The sequence below is a fragment of the Lissotriton helveticus genome, chromosome 4_1 (genome assembly GCF_964261635.1).
Source record: "Lissotriton helveticus chromosome 4_1, aLisHel1.1, whole genome shotgun sequence".
In the NCBI taxonomy this organism is placed as follows: Eukaryota; Metazoa; Chordata; class Amphibia; order Caudata; family Salamandridae; genus Lissotriton; species Lissotriton helveticus.
The window spans coordinates 1601249565-1601267676 of NC_136063.1; the positions used below are offsets into that span (position 1 = coordinate 1601249565).

The window sequence follows — 18112 nt, forward strand, 5'->3', positions numbered from 1 at the left end:
GATTGTTTAAGAGAGTAAATATGTTTCCGTTTCTGTAGAAGTATGTGTAGTGGTGTGTATATAGCAGTATAATCAAGTAAATGTTTTTTGATAGTTTATTTGCATGTGTGAATTTGTGTGTGAGTAACTATATGGATGAGTATTAGTGTGTAACAGGATGTATAGGTGTATGAGTACATATGATGAGTAAGTACATGCATGAGTGACCATATAGAACTGTTGGTGAATGAGTGGATGTGTATGTAGATGTTGGAATTACCTAATAAGTTGTTGTAATTGGTATTGGTTTCTCCTTTAAGAAAATGTTAGTTTCTATTTTTGAATGTGTGTGTCAAAGGTTATTTTATGCTGATAGGAGGTCTGCCACTTTGTCACAAGGATGTTGTCATCAGTGATGTCATTTGAGATGTCATCAGTGATGTCATGAGTGATGTCATTGACCATGTCATGAGTGATGTAATATGTGACGTCATCAGCAGTGCATTGCACGCGCAAGTTATAGTGAGTCCAACTAACTATAACGTGGGAATTTCAATGGTTTTATGCGAGTAAAATTTCCACCTAACTATAACTGGTGTGAAACCTATGGTTTTTTCAGTGAATATATATATATATATATATATATATATATAAATATATACTCCACGTACACCAAGAAAATCCGCTGGCGCCAGTTCAGAGGGCGTGTCAACGGAAAACGGACCTCCAGGCACAGTCCGATTAATCTGCCACACTCCTTACAACAAGAGAGTCAACGTCCTGTCCTTGCAAACAATTAATTTAATGTCAGCCGGTTACTGTTTCGCCTGCCCAGCAGGCTTGCTCACTAACCTGTGCAGGAGGAGGGAAGAAAACAGAGGCTCACCTTACTTAAAAAGATAACATAGCACGGCTTGCCCCACCGCTGTGTCCGCATTTTCGGCAGCTTCCAGACAGTAGTGCTTCATTAAGGTGTGTCTGCTGGACCATGTGGCAGCTCTACAAATCAGGTGAAGAGGCACACCTCTAAATAGAGCAGCAGAAGAGGAGACTGCCCTGGTAGATAAACAACCTTTACAACGCAACTTTTACCACGCAGTGCCTTTACAACGCAACTTTTACAACGCAAACTATTAAAACGCATTGCGCTGGGGGGCGCTCTAGGATAGGGAATAGGTTTAATGTACTATCCAACACCTTCCCTACTATCCACGGGGACTGGAGTAGGAATAGTAAATTAAACAATTCACTATCCAGCGCCTAAAAGCACTATGCGTTGTAAAGGTATGCGTTGTAAAACATGCGATGTAAAGGTAGGCGTTGTAAAAGTATGCGTTGTAATGTCATACATCCGCCCTGGTAGAATGAGCCTTGACTGTTTGAAGTGTCTTCCCCTCTTGCTGATGACAAAAGGAATTGTACTAGATATCCAACGTGCAATAGTCTGTTTAGTTACTGGATGACCTATACGCATCCTGCCGTAGGCTATAAACAGTTGATCAGTTTTACGGACAGGAACATCTAAAGAGTGGAAAGTCTTTTCAGTCGGCGACTGTGGATCAGGTAAAAAAGTATTAGGAGGACTGGCGCATTTAAGTGGAAGACTAATACACAGCTCCCCCCACTGGAAGGAGACTCCCGGTGCACAGCTTGAAAAAGACAATCCTGTCTTGTAAATGTACTTCAGTTCATCCAAAATGTAATCACAGCGAATGCTTGGAAAGGTTCATCAATGATTTATTCCATACATCCGATTGTTTTCATAAATCATAAATCTTTCCAGATGCCTGGAATCGACATCATTCAAAAATCAAATTTTCAATTCAACATAACTCCCAGCATAACTCCCAATGCATTTCGGGCTGTACAGAAGCCCTTCCTCAGGGGATCGCTCTAAGAACATAAAGGAAAACAAAACAGTTTCAGTATCATGTGATACCAACTACAACCCAAAACCATAGTCTCACGAGTGTACCGTTAATACTGCATTAAAAATAAACCTAAATGCTCCTAAGTACTCTTGAAGAGGTGAATCATAATCAAAATTCGTGCGCATGCATAAACATATGTGTGAAGCACTCAAAAATGAAAAAATGATAACAATGATAAAAACGGTGCGCTGATATAAAGTATAGTCCAGTGTGCACGCTAAAAAAGATAAGCGCTGCCTGAAATCTCCCCAGACCGAGAGAGTCTCAATGTTTAAATTGCGCGCGGCGTGAGCAAAGTTCCAATTGTCATGCGATCCCAGTGCATCATGCCACTAAACCCAGTGATACCGCTATCAGCGTCCTCAACGCGAGGTACTTACATGCCACGAAGTGCGTGTGCCGGCTATGTGTGTCCACAGCGGGCAGCCTCGAAAAACGGGGCAGCCAGCAAATTAATAAGCGTCCAAACCCAAGGAACAGGATCATCTGACAACATATAAAGGTTTGAGACCATGCTACAACTGCAGTAATTGCAACAATTGCATACAAGGGAATGTTACTGGGATCGCATGACAATTGGAACTTTGCTCACGCCGCGCGCAATTTAAACATTGAGACTCTCTCGGTCTGGGGAGATTTCAGGCAGCGCTTATCTTTTTTAGCGTGCACACTGGACTATACTTTATATCAGCGCACCGTTTTTATCATTGTTATCATTTTTTCATTTTTGAGTGCTTCACACATATGTTTATGCATGCGCACAAATTTTGATTATGATTCACCTCTTCAAGAGTACTTAGGAGCATTTAGGTTTATTTTTAATGCAGTATTAACGGTACACTCGTGAGACTATGGTTTTGGATTGTAGTTGGTATCACATGATACTGAAACTGTTTTGTTTTCCTTTATGTTCTTAGAGCGATCCCCTGAGGAAGGGCTTCTGTACAGCCCGAAATGCATTGGGAGTTATGCTGGGAGTTATGTTGAATTGAAAATTTGATTTTTGAATGATGTCGATTCCAGGCATCTGGAAAGATTTATGATTTATGAAAACAATCGGATGTATGGAATAAATCATTGATGAACCTTTCCAAGCATTCGCTGTGATTACATTTTGGATGAACTGAAGTACATTTACAAGACAGGATTGTCTTTTTCAAGCTGTGCACCGGGAGTCTCCTTCCAGTGGGGGGAGCTGTGTATTAGTCTTTGAATTTCACGCTGAAAGGCCAGTCGGCGTTATAACCCTGGGAGCACGCTACAACCTTGCAATTGGTTTTACTGAAGCTTTATTCAGCTGTGCAAGTCTGCTTCCATTTTTTGCATTTAAGTGGAAATCAGAAGGTACTTTAGGGATAAAGGCCGGGTTACTGCAGAGCACCACCGAGTCTTTGGTGAATTGAAGATAAGGCGGTTTAATAGTAAAAGCCTGTATGTCGCTGACTCGTCGAGTAGAAGTAAGAGCTAAAAGCAATAAAGTCTTTCAAGAGATGAATTTGAGATCAGCCCTATGAATGGGCTCAAATCGGGACTTCATGAGTTGAGCCAACACAATGTTCAGATGCCAAGACGGAGGTGGACGTCGTATTGGTGGGAACATTCGAAATAAGCCTTTGAAAAATTGTTGTATTATTCTTGAAGAATAAAAAGAGTTGGAACCATCCTGTCAGAATCTGGAAATTGCGACCAGAAAAAACTTAAGGGTAGAGTGAGAGAGCCCAGATTTAGCTAATTGTAAGAAAAAGGCAAAAGTTGCTCCAGCGTAGAATGAACTGGGTGAACATTTGAAGCTTCACACCAAAAACAAAACCGTTTCCTCTTAAGTTTGTAGGTTTTGATAGTGGAGGGTGCCCTGGCGTTAGCAAGGACCTCCCTGCAGTCCAAAGGGATAACTAATTTGGCAAACTCATAGTGTTCAGGCGCCAGGCTGCCAATCGCAGAGCTGTTGGATCCGGATGGCAGACCTGTCCTTGGTTCGTAGTAAGAAGATCCGGAATTGGACGAAGCACAATCGGATTGCACTCCAACCGAAGAAGGCGTAGCTCTGAAAACCAAATCTGGCGAGGCCATCCCGGAGGCTACGAGAAGAATGCGACAGGCTTCTCTCCGCATTTTCCGAAGCACCCTTGGGACTAGATGAATCGGTGGAAAAGGGTAAGCATACATTTTGACCAGTTCATTAATAAAGTATTCCCTTACGACCTTGGTTGGGGAAGTCAACTTGCGTAGAATGGGCATTGGCGGTTCCGTTTGGTCACAAACAAATCCAGATTGGGGCGTCTGCAAACCTGAAAGATGCGGTCCAGTATTGGTTCATGAAGTTCCCACTCGTGATTGGACGAGATTGACCTGCTCAGGGAGTCCGCTAGAATGTTGGACACTCCCGGAACCTGAACTGTTTTAAAGTTATATGATGTTGAATTGCCCAATTCCAAATTTGCTGAGCTTGTAGGGATAGCAAAGTGGACCTCATGCCTCCTTGTTTGTTTACATGATGCATGCTTGTTGTGTTGTCTGTCCGGATCAACACTGAAGCTCCATGAAGAAGGGTGCAAAAGGATTTCAGCGCCAGGAATATCGCAAAGTAGTTCCAAGAAGTTTATGTGCCAAGTTCGTTGCTGTGTATCCCATTTGCCCTTGACTTTGAGGCCCTGAGGATGCGCCCCCATCTCTTGAGGGAGGCGTCTGTCCGGAGGATGAAATTTGGAGCGCCCACTACAAACGAGCGGCGTGCTGAGATGTTTGGCATGGGAGTCCACCATAACAATGCTTTTTGCATCCATAATGTGATGTTGACGACATCGTCAAAGGACCCTGAGACCTGTTGCCATTGTTTGTCGAGTTCCTCCTGTAAGGGTCACATTTTGAGGCGACAGTTGGGAATTAGAGGGATGCCGGAAGATAGCATCCCCAGAGGCGACTTGAACTGTCGAACAGAAATTGCCTTTCTTGTGCGGAGGAGAGATGCCAGTTTGCAAATTCGTTGTTGTCTTTCGTTTGATACAAACGCCTTTGCTTGCGGAGTGTTTATGATGGTTCCCAAGAAAGTCCGCACTTGAGAGGGGGTGAAGTGCGACTTCTCCAGATTTATGGAAAGGCCCAGAGACTGAAACAGAAACCGGCATGTTAGAGTGTGTCTGGTTCCAATTGTGAACGACTGCGCCTTTATAAGGCAGTCGTCGAGGTAGGGAAATAATTGGATACCAGCTTCACGAAGGTGTGCTGCCATTGGTGCCAAGACCTTGGTGAACACTCGGGGCGCACAGCGGAGGCCAAAGGGAAGGACCTTGAATAGGAAGTCTCTGCCAGCCACTCTGAAGCTCAGGAATTTCCTATGTCTGGGTAGGATGGGGACATGAAAATAGGCATCTTGAAGGTCCAGGGTTGTCATGTAATCCCCTTGAGACAGTAATTGAAGTACTTCTTGGAGAGACAACATCCGGAATGATTGTTTCTTGAGGAACTTGTTGAAGGAACGAAGGTCCAGAATGGGGCGCAACGATTTTTTCTTGATGAGGAAGAATCTTGAATAGAAACCTGCACCCTTTTGTAAATTTGGTACCACTTCGATCGCTCCTTTATTTAACATGACTTTGATTTGATATAAAGGTTCCTTCAGATGGGCAGGAGGAGGAACTCAGGGAGGAGAGTTTGGGGGAAATTTTACAAATTCTAGAGTGTGTCCTCTGAACACTATGTCCAAAACCCATCCATCTGTAGTTATGGCAGACCAGTTTGAGAAGAAATGGGAGATTCGCCCTCCAACCTTGGTTGGGTTGATGGGTAGAGTGGTTGGCAGGTGGCGGCTGTCACTGCTTTTTTGAGGAATCTCTGCCCCTGTAGGAAGATTTCCCTCTGTACTACTTATAAGAGGCAGCTGACGGTTGACTAAAAGACTGCTGCTGCTGGGAGGAAGAGTAACGCATTGTCCCTGTTAGGATTGGTACTGCGGGTTTGATTGTAGCCTCCTCGAAAAAAATAGGAGGAACCACGACCCCTCGCACCACGAAAAGGCAATATTTTAAATTGTAAAGTGCCAAGAGCATGTGCAGTGTCGGTATCCTTTTTAATCGCCTGGAGGGCGTCGTCAATGTGCTGCCCGAAAAGTGATTCTCCGTCGTAAGGCATATCGATAATTTTAGTTTGTACTTCCTGCCAAAAAGAAGTAGCTTTTAACCAGCCCTGCCGTCGGAGGACTGATGCCCCTGCTAGTTGGCAAAAACCAGTGGAAGAGACATCCACTGCCCAGTCAATGATATCAGCAGAGATCCGCTCACCCTCTTGGAGAATCTTCAAAGCTTCCAATTTAGAGGCTTCAGGCAACATGTCGATAAAGGGGGAAATGTCCGACCACATTTGCCTGTCATAGCTGCCTCGGATAGCAAGGGAATTAGCCGCCCGGACAGTAGCTGCCGCCATGGTGGAAAAAAAATTCCCAATGGATTCAAGGCGTCTGCCCTCTCGATCAGGAGGAGCCAACAAAGGAGACGAGGGATTCCTCGCACGACGTTGTGCCGCCTGAGAAATAACCGAGTCCGGCTTCGGGTGACCAATTAGACAGGCTGGTGAATTGTCCGGGTCTTGTCTTTCTTATCCAGGCATGGCAGGACTGCAGAAATGGAGGCAGAGGTTTTCATGACCCTCAAACCCTCCTGCCAGATGAAATCAATTATAGGTATAGCCCGTACCGGTTTCTGTGCTTGATCTTTGAAATCATATAGGAAACAGTCCTCTGTTTAGGTGACCATAGAGAGAAGGAATCTCTTGGCCGCTCTGTCCATGAGAACTGAAATCCACCTATATCAACAGGTGGAGAGTCAACAGGAGTTGGAGTGAAAGCCGAAAGAGCCTGGATTTGATCATTATACCACTCAGTAAGTAGGGATCTATCACCTAACTCCCCCTCTTCCCTGTCTTCATCAGTGTTGTGTGTGTCATCTTTGTTTTGAGATCTTGATGCCACCGGAGAAGCTGGAGGGGGCGGCCCTATGATTGATGAAGGTGCAGGAATAGGGGTTTGAGGTACAGATGAAACTGTCTCTGAAGGAGGAAAACGGCAGTAGTAATCATCAAGCATATGTTGCAAATTAGAAATGAGTGACACAGGCATCTGTGCTGTCTGATTTTCAGTCTGAGTAATAGTCATATTCTTGGTCATCCTCTATATCCTGGCACTTGATGAGAAGCTTCGAAGGACTACGAGCAGCCCGAAACCTATCATCCTAATCTGAATCCTTCTCATCCACCCCATAATCAAACAGTTCCACTGGAAGATTAGGAGATGCTTGAATTAGTAATAAATGGTCCATTAAAGATTGTCTAGGTTGAAGCAAGGGAACATTCTTTGGTTCTAAATGTGGCAAAAGAGCTGCTGAAGGCTTCAAAGGAACTAGAGGCATCAAACCTGGAGGTGAAACCAAAGATTCCGCTGATGAAACTGCAGCCGTCGACGAGAGACATAGTTAAACCTCTGTCTGTGAAGGTTTCATTGCCGTCGATGTAGCAACCGTCGACGAATCAACCGTCGAGGAAGCAACCGTCGACGAGGCAGGCGATGACGAAACAGGCTGATCCTTGGAGGGCATCGACCGTCTCCTCGACGAAGAGTCGTCCGTCGACGATGCTTCTTTTTCGTCAACGACGAAGAGAGGGAGGTGGTAGATGAATGAGTCCTCACCGTCACCGACACAAGCGTCGCCGTAGAAGACACCGATGACATCACCATAGCAGGTTGAGGCGAAGAGAAGCTGGCAGTCGTTGACGTAGTTGTGATGACAGAGGACTTTGTTGACAGAGGGATCAATCATGAGCTCGTCAACGAGATGCCAGGTTTCTGAGGCAAAAGTCTCTCAGCCTGAGATTTTGATGCCCGAGTCTTAGATCTCGGAGGCGTAGAGGGTGGAGACTGACTCTTAGGGAGAGCAGGAGCCCCTTTTGATGAGGATCGCTGGTATTCAGGCTTAGATGCGTGGTGTTTCTTCGGCACCTTAGCCTTAGGAGATGCCATCTACGCCTCACCAGCCCTTTTCTTAGAGGCAACAGTCTTGAGAGAGGAATCACTCTCAACATATGATCATGGGTTATCCTTCGTCTTGAGCTTCTGTAGCCACAGAAGAAGACGTCCCTCTCTGTCTCTTAAGGTCTTTTGAGGAAAAGTCCTGCATATTTTACAATCTCTCACCTGATGGTCAGGGTAGAGGCAGTAGATACACTTTTTGTGTGGGTCTTTAGAATGAAGTTGCTGTGTCCCACAAGACTCGGTGTCTGAAGAGTGATCTCTTTGTAGTAGACATTGTAGTGAAGATGTTTTGAAGAATTCCTGAAGAGAAAATTTGAAGTACTGAGCAGACCTCAGGGAGACTCCCTTCACATGACGCGCGGTAGAAAATCTGACGGTCTGAGCCTCTGGGGAGAAGGTTCTAGAGGGAGCTGATTGGCTGGAGTTTGGACTATATCTAATGACTTGGACGAGTTACTAAAGTGAAAAAAAAATCCTATTGATTGCTATGTTAGAATACTTCCTATGGATTTTTTAGCTATGCTATTGTTATTCTATTGATATATTGCTATTTTATGTGCCATGGGACTCCCACTTTGACGACGAGGAATGATTCAAGCATGTGAATCTATGAAAGACACCCTAATACTGGAGAAGTTCCATTCCAATATTTCATAGCTATTGTACATTTTTTAAAACTTTTGTTGTGTTGATTAAAAGTAATCAACAATAAACTGATTATGCTACACGCTTAAATGTACTCGAAAAGAACCTTCATTGTGAAAAAACATGACTTGCAAAAACAAAATGCAGCTACCCGTGCACTGAAACACACATCACTAATAAGAGACAATAATTGAATCTCTCATATACACTGCAAGGAGAGAGGTTTTTTTCCCATATAGCAGCAAAGACCACTGCCTTCTCCTATGCTCACCAATAACTAATCGCAAAACCTACCACTTCGCATACCACAACAACTTCATTCTTCTTATTGTATGTATGTACAAACATTTGCTAAGTATGGTACTAACGTTTCACCAAATGCAAGCAAGTTAAAAGAAAGGAAAAAAGAGCAAAAGCTGAAAACTTAAATATTGGAGAAAAAGTAATGAAAAAAGTGAATGAGAAGCAGAAGGAAAAGAAAAACAAATTAAATAAAGAAGACAAAATGGGAACAGAATGTGAGAATGAGTTGGAAAATAAACATGAAAGGAAAAAAAATTGAGAGAAAAGAAAGGAAAAGACTACAAAAAAAGAAAAATACCAGTCCATGTCAATAAAAGATTTATCGTATAAGAATATTTTTCCTCACTGGGGAAACAGATCATTCTTAATTATAGATCTCCACATTCTTTACCCCAGAGAAGAAATAAAGTGCAAACCATGGTTACCAAATTCACAAAGCTTAAAGTTTGTTCCACATGCCCACATCCCTGACTTACTTACAACAAAATTAGTAGAATGTCACACCTAAGTGAGGTATATGTCACACCCACAGAAAATATATGTTGCGATTAGGGGACCAAGACTTTGCGCTCCTCGTACTTAACCATTTATTACCTTCAAAGCTGCCTTAAATGGGAAATCCTCAAGCAGTCGCGTGCGGGTTTTTGTTGTTCATATGCAACAATAAGTACATACCCTTCAGTGCTTCTGGCAGTGTCTGTACAAATGTTGCTAATCTGTGGTTGTCACTGTGACTCTTTACTTCGCTGTCCACCGTGGCAGATGGGAGGTGAATGTTCACCATTGTGATTTCATTTGTTCCGATCTAGAGAGAAGGAAATGCCATTAAAAATACAGTGAGGAAAATAAAAAAATGCTCTGCCATTTTATTTTTGCTATTCGTTCCTTAAATGACAGACAGCATTCATGTTCATAGTAATGCATTGGCTGGAGGAGCAACCGACATTTCCTCCCTCAACCTGCAGCACTTGACCTTGAGACGGAACAGAGGGTGAAGGAACATTAGCTTTACTGGCAGTATCTATTCCTTCCCCCATCACTACTTTATTACTGCCACACTACGGCCACCAACATGTTTGGGCAGGAATGTATAGGCAAATGGTTGGGGTTACTGCTAGGCTTAAGGAGGAAACACATTCATCTCCTTGTGCTGGCTTGAAACCCCATCCCTTCCCTGCCCAGGTAGTCCCACTGTTGTGTCACCCAAGAGGCCTAAGATGGTGATCTACCTCCGCTCCTAAGCGCGATAACCCATAAGGGATGATTGGAGGTGCACCGGAACTGACAGACAGAGGGGCTGTGTCGACTCCTGCCATTGGGTCACCTTTGGAATTACAACCTCTCAATGAGCTGATGTTGGGTCATGGCGGAAGCAGTATTATAAAATAATTCAGCAATTCAAGCATCTGGCCACTGGTCACCTTTAAATGGCGTTTGTGTGAGATATGGGGGCGTTACGTACCAAAAAGACCAATGTTTTCAAGAATAGTCTTGATGTTCAGAATTATAAAATTAACACGTTTTTTAACTGCAACACGTCTTTTTACAGGTGCGTTCTCTTGTGTTTGCTCAAAACCATAAGTTTGTTCCACAACAATGGCACTAAAAACTGGGTGGACAGAACGCATCATAGCATTGCATGTTGCCAGTACTCATTTCAATGTTGACATTAAGAACATTGGATTTTTAGTTATCCATACAGGTAAACCCAATACCCAAACTGATCTAGAAAGGGCCTAAGATGGTTACCTTGAAATGTGCGAAATAGTGCTGCGGACACATGTGCCTCCCGTTGCCGTTCGTCTGTAGGTTGTCTTCCAGACTGGCCTCTTTAAGCTCTATACCCGCAGTCGTATCCCACAAGAAGCCACAATACCCTGCACCCTGAAAGAAAAGAAGAGCCGGTAATCAATTGTGCCTAGTGAGGCTTCTTGCTGCTCTGTCACCAGATTGTAAAGCTGTTAAATGACTTGTTCAAATTGGTATTTTAGTTAGTACTTTTATCAAATTACTTGTCATTTGCTGAGGCCAGGAGTACTGAATTAGCAGCTTCACCACATTATTCCTGCTCTTGGTTTTTGTTGTTAACTTTCGCGGAAGGTAGACATACTGGACCTCATAAGATGCAATGCATCCTTTGAAAATATTGTAATACCATCCAATATTGTGCCGATCAGTGTGTGAACTGAACTTGTCAAGTTTGTCTGGGAATGCTTGCCTGATCCTCCTTCGTGGCCATTTTTTTTAATGGGGTAAAAATATTCATTTTACAAAAACATTTTTTAAATATTTCATTAAGAGAAAGGCGTAAAACAATGCATTGCTTCTGGGTCTGGCACAACAATTGAGAGCATTATTTATCTGCTGCAGTAAATCATGCATGTTGTGCCCATGAAGAACTTGTATGGTGGTCCTTCCTTTATTGCTACTTTCATGGTTAGGTGGGCTGAGGAATCCATCTTAGGAAGCAGCCCACCATCCTCCAGACTTGCCGACAAAATCTCTTTGTCACGTATGGATAGTCCAACTGAGCGGATGACAAGGCCAGTGCACATGGAACATTATAAACCAACACTACAGGCTTTTTTATTTAATACCAAGGTAATCGATGAGTGAAGAACCATTTATGCACGTATCAGCGATATTTCCTATGTCCCACACAGTCTCTCCAGCTGAACAGATAATGAGGCATTTGCAGGCGTAGACAAACACTACAAGCACAGTACTGGGTGCATGGTGAAAAAGCTTTGATGTATGGTATAAAGCTGTTTAGGCACTTAATAACTACTTTTTTCAGATCGAAAATTTGGTTTTGAAAAAAGCAAGACACACAAGATATTTAATTAGCACAGTAACAAAGTGAGTTGCATTTGTCAAAAGTAACTTTGGAAAATAGCCTTTGTGTTCATCTTTGTGCAGTGTCACATCTACCATAGTGTTTTGCCCAAGGAATATCCTCCAGGTAGAACGTAGTGGAAATCACCCGGGCAAAACATAGGAGTGTCGTGTAGTTTCCACTTTACAGTAGGAACTGTGCGTTTGGGGTGGTGCCAGCCTGATTGCGCCCCCCCCCCCCCCCAGGATTTGTTGTCCTATAGACCAGATAGCTCACAGCGCCATCATAAGCACCCATGAACCTAGATAGGTGGCAAATGGCTTGGGCAACCACAGAATATGACAACTCTGACTACCCCAGGAATCATGGTAACAGATCTAGAACCCTTTCACTCAGGTACTCGTGCTCTCTCTCTCTGAGACATATACGAACAATACAGAGAGGGGTGATTTCAATATTTATTGAACCATCATAATTCTTGTATATAATATATATGTGCTGCAATGATCAATAGACAGGCAGATAAAAGTAATTAGCACTATAAGGACAGTGAACAAAGTGAATAGTTGCACCATTTTGCTAAAACAATGTATATAAGCAAGCATATAAAATGGTATATTGATATATATAGCATACTCCTATCATGCGTTCCTTGCTAAGTATCTGGCGTGTGTGTGTGTGTTCTGCCAAGAATTCCCTATTGGATGATCCAACCCCCATCACCTGAAGGGAAAGTATGTCGTTCCTGTCTTGGTCACGGTTGGACATCTCGCTTCGCAGAGGGATCAGTAAGCAGCTGGGCTAAGGTTTCAGCCTGTAGTGACCTCGCAATGACAGGAAGTGTTCCTCTGCCCCAAACTGGAAATGCTTGTTTGTTTATAACAAAAAGCATCCTTGCTTCCAAGCCAAGACCTTAGTCAAGCCACCATTGCTGTTACTAAGTGTAATTTGTAAGGAAATGCAGTTTCATGGAAACTAATCCGGTAATGTCACACAAGCAAATGTGCGTGAAAAGTCTTTTTTGCGAAGAAGGCAACTTAGGAAAATGTGTGAGTGTTAAATGGCAATGTTTCTCACAGGAGTGAATGTAAATTATGCTATTCTTGTAATGGATATAAGGTAAAAACCCAGCGCATACTTTTATGTTCCATGTGTGCTTTGCGGCCAACTCAGAGTGCAGAGTGAAGCCTTGTGCATTTTGCTTCATTCGTATACCGTACTGCACCACAGACCATTGCTTTCTTCTATCCTCACGAAGTATCAATAGCAAAACCTACCATTTCACATACCAGAACAACATCATTCTTACTGAATGTGCAATCATTTCCTATGTATGTATGGTAGGATGCTAACCTTCCATAAAATGCAAGCACACTAAAACGAAGGAAAAAAGAGCAAACGGTGAAAACAGAAAAATGTAAAGAATGAAAAAAAAAGAGAATGCGAAGCAGAAGGTTTGAACCCGACGGTGGTACTCGTCAAGCCACTTATTCCATATCGCAGAACTTTTGTCAACCGCAGGCTGATGCACAGCTGGAGAGAATGTGGGAATGAAACATTATATGAATAAACAGTGCAATTGTTATAATACATGGAAATGGGACTGAGAGATCATGTGCTTTTTCTTAGGTCTCTCCATTGCACCGCCATTTTTATCAAAGGGCCTGAGGGTGACAGGGGGCTTCATTGTCTCCCAGTCTGATTATCCGCTCCAGTGCTGCCCTAAGAACCTGCCAGGGCTGCTTTAAGACCAGCACACTGAAGCTAGCCTTTCTACAAGCTCAGCTTTTGCATTTAAAAGCCTTAACACATCTTGCCATTTTTGCTAACGTTTGGAGTTCACGAGTCCTAGCTCGGCCTGACAAATGAATGTTGTCAAATCAATACTGACGTCAGTTTCATTAAGTGCATGATGTTGTATGCAGAATTATCGAAAGGGAAATTTTTGAAATGCCCAGGTCTCATCATTTCTCTTCCTCAGAGGAAAAATCAGAAATGAGTTATTTCTTGGGCTGCAGCCAACACTGGCAAGAGGCAGTTTGCAGAATCACAGATTCGGGCAGTGCTAAACTTAACTTGGGGTTCACGAACTCAAACAGGCTGGAAAATATACTCAGTAATGTGCATTACAGCTGCCCCAGAAAAGCTGCCTCTCAGATAGCTACTGAAGCATCTAGAGAAATCTTTTATTAGCGTGGCAACGTTGTGCCGCACTGTACAACAGTACAGAAACTAGACAGCAGATTGGGTCCTCGCAAATTGATGTGAAGAGTGAGACACTGCACAAGGGGTTATAAGCAGTTGTGTTATGCTATGTTATGCTATGCCAGGGGTCTCCAACCTTTTCTGTAATAAGAGCTACTTATGTTCAATAAAAAATCCAACCAAACTACTAACATTATTAGTGATGTAGTAGTTACCACATCAGACAAGATTACATTAGTGGCCACCAAATGCAAAAATTACTAGCAGAGATCACTTCAGTGCATCAGACATGACTGCTAGCAGTAATGTAAAAATGCCTTGTCAATGTGGAATACCTCTATATATGTAATAAATGATAGCCATAGGTGCAATGTCCCTGGCACCAAATTTATATTATTAATTAATCTCCCCAATACTTTTTGATTTCTCACTCAAATATCAGCTTTAAATATATTTTGGAAATTCTACTGTTTCTCCACACACGAGCTTACGAGTTCTGTAAATACACCCCTTTTTGTTTCAAATGCACATATATTAATTCAACCAAGCATGAGCTTCTACTTTAGTTGAAGCGGCTTCACACAGGAGAGTTACTTCCAGGTAGCTGTAAAGCTAACTAGCTCACGAGCTACTAGTTAGAGAAGCCTGTGCTAATTCATGCCATATTATTGGGCGTTTTCTAGTTCATAGAGACAGCCAGGATCAGCCCCATGCCTTACTAGGATGGTGAACCATCTGCCTTCAGTGCCCCCCCAAAGAACAAGCCATTGTCCAGATTCACTATCTCAGGGGGTGGAGATTTCCACTACTAGGCCACCTGTAGAGAGGCAGCTCGACCACCAAATCAGTATAACTTCGACTATGGTACTCTAGGCAGCCAGTGAACGACAAAGAGCAACATCCTAGGAGGGTTAAATTGTTTGAGGTGGCTTAGAATGAACACAAGACTCTCCCCAAGCCCAGTGTGCAATGCGACGTGCATTAAACTTGACTTTTGCTTCAAAACGGGTAATCAGTGAAGGGCATGCAAACCTGGGGATATGCGATTAGGCAATATTAAACTCCAGAGAACCCTAAACACTCTGTTTTAACAATATATTTCAAGGGGTACCCGGTGGTTAAGCTGTAGAAAGGATGAAACCAAGAAAATGCATTTTTTTCTTTCTTTATCGAAAACAACATTGGTAAATGGAGAGGTAAGATCAACACTGAAGGCATAACCAAATAGTGAGGTTATTAAGGCAATCACTGCATGCATTTTTGGTGTCAGCTTCAAAAAGTGCAGGATATCTTTAGAACTCAGAAACCGAAACAGTCATCTTTGACCACAATTAGTATCGGTGGACTCAGAGATGATTCGGAGTTTAAGTTACTCCTAAGTATTTACCTTTTGTGACAGCTTTAAGGGGGCATATATATCAACAACGAGAGAGGTAGGGAAGGTCAGAGACACTCTCTTACACCCCAGTTAAGTATCAAACAACAAAAGAAGAGAGGTCCGGTCACACACAAAATATTTGAGCAAGGAGATAAGTGGGTAATATTAATCACAGTCACTCCGTTTGAGTAGGAAAGCCCTCACACACCGACCTGGTCAGTGTCATGCTTCATCATCGGGCCCCACCGAAGAGACCGAGTGTCTCTTCGGTGTGCTGCGACGCCAGAAATACTGCGGAGCTGGTCGTGTGGGGAGGACGTGTTGTGGAAATTGCTAAATTAAAAGTGACTGAGGGTATCGGAAAAACTTTTAATGAATGATCCCTAAGACACGTGTAAGTGGTATATGTGTCTGAATTTAAAGGCCAAGGTTTTTAGGATTTTGATTAAATTCAGCTAAATACCACAAGTTTTAAAATCAGTCAACATGTTTCTGCCTTATCTGTGGTATATATTCACCATAGCATTCTTCAGGACTATACCCCGGCGGTATGGACACTCTAATAGTCCACCCTGACCTGGGGACGTGTAAGTGAAAAAAGAAAAGTGAAAAAAGTGCTTAAAAATTAGAAGAGCAATTGCTCATTCCAAAAAAAACCAAAAATTCAGGGGTGTGTCAGCACTTTAAAACAGGGCGCTATTAGCACCATGGGTCTCGGGAGGAGGATTGGAGCGCGCTTGGCACATCGCCCTCGGCGCTCACAACCCGCTTGTCAACCTGCAAGATTCCTCTGAACCGGACCCCGACGTCGGGGTCCGGTTCAGAGGAATCTTGCAGGTTGACAAGCGGGTTGTGAGCGCAGAGGGCGATGTGCCAAGCGCGCTCCAATCCTCCTCCCGAGACCCATGGTGCTAATAGCGCCCTGTTTTAAAGTGCTGACACACCCCTGAATTTTTGGGTTTTTTTGGAATGAGCAATTGCTCTTCTAATTTTTAAGCACTTTTTTCACTTTTCTTTTTTCACTTACACGTCCCCAGGTCAGGGTGGACTATTAGAGTGTCCATACCGCCGGGGTATAGTCCTGAAGAATGCCATGGTGAATATATACCACAGATAAGGCAGAAACATGTTGACTGATTTTAAAACTTGTGGTATTTAGCTGAATTTAATCAAAATCCTAAAAACCTTGGCCTTTAAATTCAGACACATATACCACTTACACGTGTCTTAGGGATCATTCATTAAAAGTTTTTCCGATACCCTCAGTCACTTTTAATTTAGCAATTTCCACAACACGTCCTCCCCACACGACCAGCTCCGCAGTATTTCTGGCGTCGCAGCACACCGAAGAGACACTCGGTCTCTTCGGTGGGGCCCGATGATGAAGCATGACACTGACCAGGTCGGTGTGTGAGGGCTTTCCTACTCAAACGGAGTGACTGTGATTAATATTACCCACTTATCTCCTTGCTCAAATATTTTGTGTGTGACCGGACCTCTCTTCTTTTGTTGTTTGGAGCTTTAAGGGGGCACCAAGTTCTGTAGAACAGAAAGCTGTGGGTCAGATACCGCACCCATAACAGTAATGTTTTGGTTTCAGTGGGGAAGCCACTTATTCCACAACCATCTGTATGTAGCCAACAGGAATATATAGATGAGCTCGTTCTCTGACTCCGATGCTTTAAGCCACACTGCAGTGCTCAACTTTAGCGGAGAAGCAAGATGGCGGAGGGCCACTGCCCAGTCTTGGAAGGGCAATCCCAACGTATTCCAAGGAACAATCTTAGATGCCCATGGAGTTTCACTTCTGTATCACCATAGTATTGTTAAGAGGATTGAATGCAGCTGAAAAGTCTACTAATATCAGCAAACCAGCCCCACCGTTGTCAGTTATCATTTTCTGGACGTCTGGTATTCATTTGACCACCAGCTCTATGCCGTCTGCATTGGACAGAGACATTTATAAACTTTGGCAAACATCTAAAGTTGGTGGCAAATGACTCATTCAGCTGTTTTCCTAAATAGAAGCAAGACAGAATACAATCAGTTCCTAAAAGGCTGAGCTCCTGAGCATGGAAGAAGACAAGCGGTTTATTCACATAGCACGCACTTGGGGGCCCATTAGGATGTCGGGCGGATTGCCCCGGCCAGGCTGGCGGTAGCCACCGCCGGCCTGGCGGGGGCAATCCGCCGACATCCTCTCCTGAATTCCCCCCGCCATATTAGAATGGAGGGGGGGACCGCGGCGGACGGAAAGACCGTCTGCCGCTTTTCCGTCCCAGTCGCCTTGCGGCTGGGACAGAAAAGGATTAATATGGTGGCGGTGTATCATAGACACCTCCAGCCATATTATGATGGGCCCAAAGAGATGCCTTTCCGTGGCGGCAAAGGCATTCGGTCTTCACTCTGGGGGCCCCCTGCGGGCCCCCAGAGTGAAGGAGAGGTGGGGTCTGCACACGGGGGCGGGGGGTACCTGTGGTACCCCCCGTCATTTGCATGAACATAGCAGCAGGCACCGCGCGGTGCCTGACGCTTTTCTTATGCAAATGCATTGATGCATCTATAGCATTGTGGCGGGCGGTGCAGAGAGCATCGCCCGCCACAATGCTATAAATGCAGGATGTGGCGGGCACATCCTAATACCCCCACGGAACCCCCGCCCTAATGGCGGGCAGTCCCGAATTCCGCCAGGATGGCTGGCGGACAAAGTCCGTCCGTCATCCTAATGACCCCCTTGGTGTTCATTTTCCAATGTTATCTTACCACATTTGTGAATGGATGTTTAGCTGCAATCCCATTTATTCAATGGTTATCGC

The 18112-nt window shown here is 43.8% G+C and overlaps 1 protein-coding gene across 1 annotated transcript in view; it reads right to left on the bottom strand.

Moving 5' to 3' along the window:
• Nucleotides 1–18112, bottom strand: part of EEPD1 (endonuclease/exonuclease/phosphatase family domain containing 1) — a 311216-nt gene that overhangs the window by 43618 nt on the left and 249486 nt on the right. The window contains exons 4-5 of the mRNA XM_078688223.1: nt 10627–10761; nt 9553–9682 (exon numbers count right to left, since the gene is read on the bottom strand). Of these exons, the coding sequence (XP_078544349.1) occupies nt 9553–9682; nt 10627–10761 (265 nt within the window). The remainder of the gene's footprint in view (nt 1–9552; nt 9683–10626; nt 10762–18112) is intronic.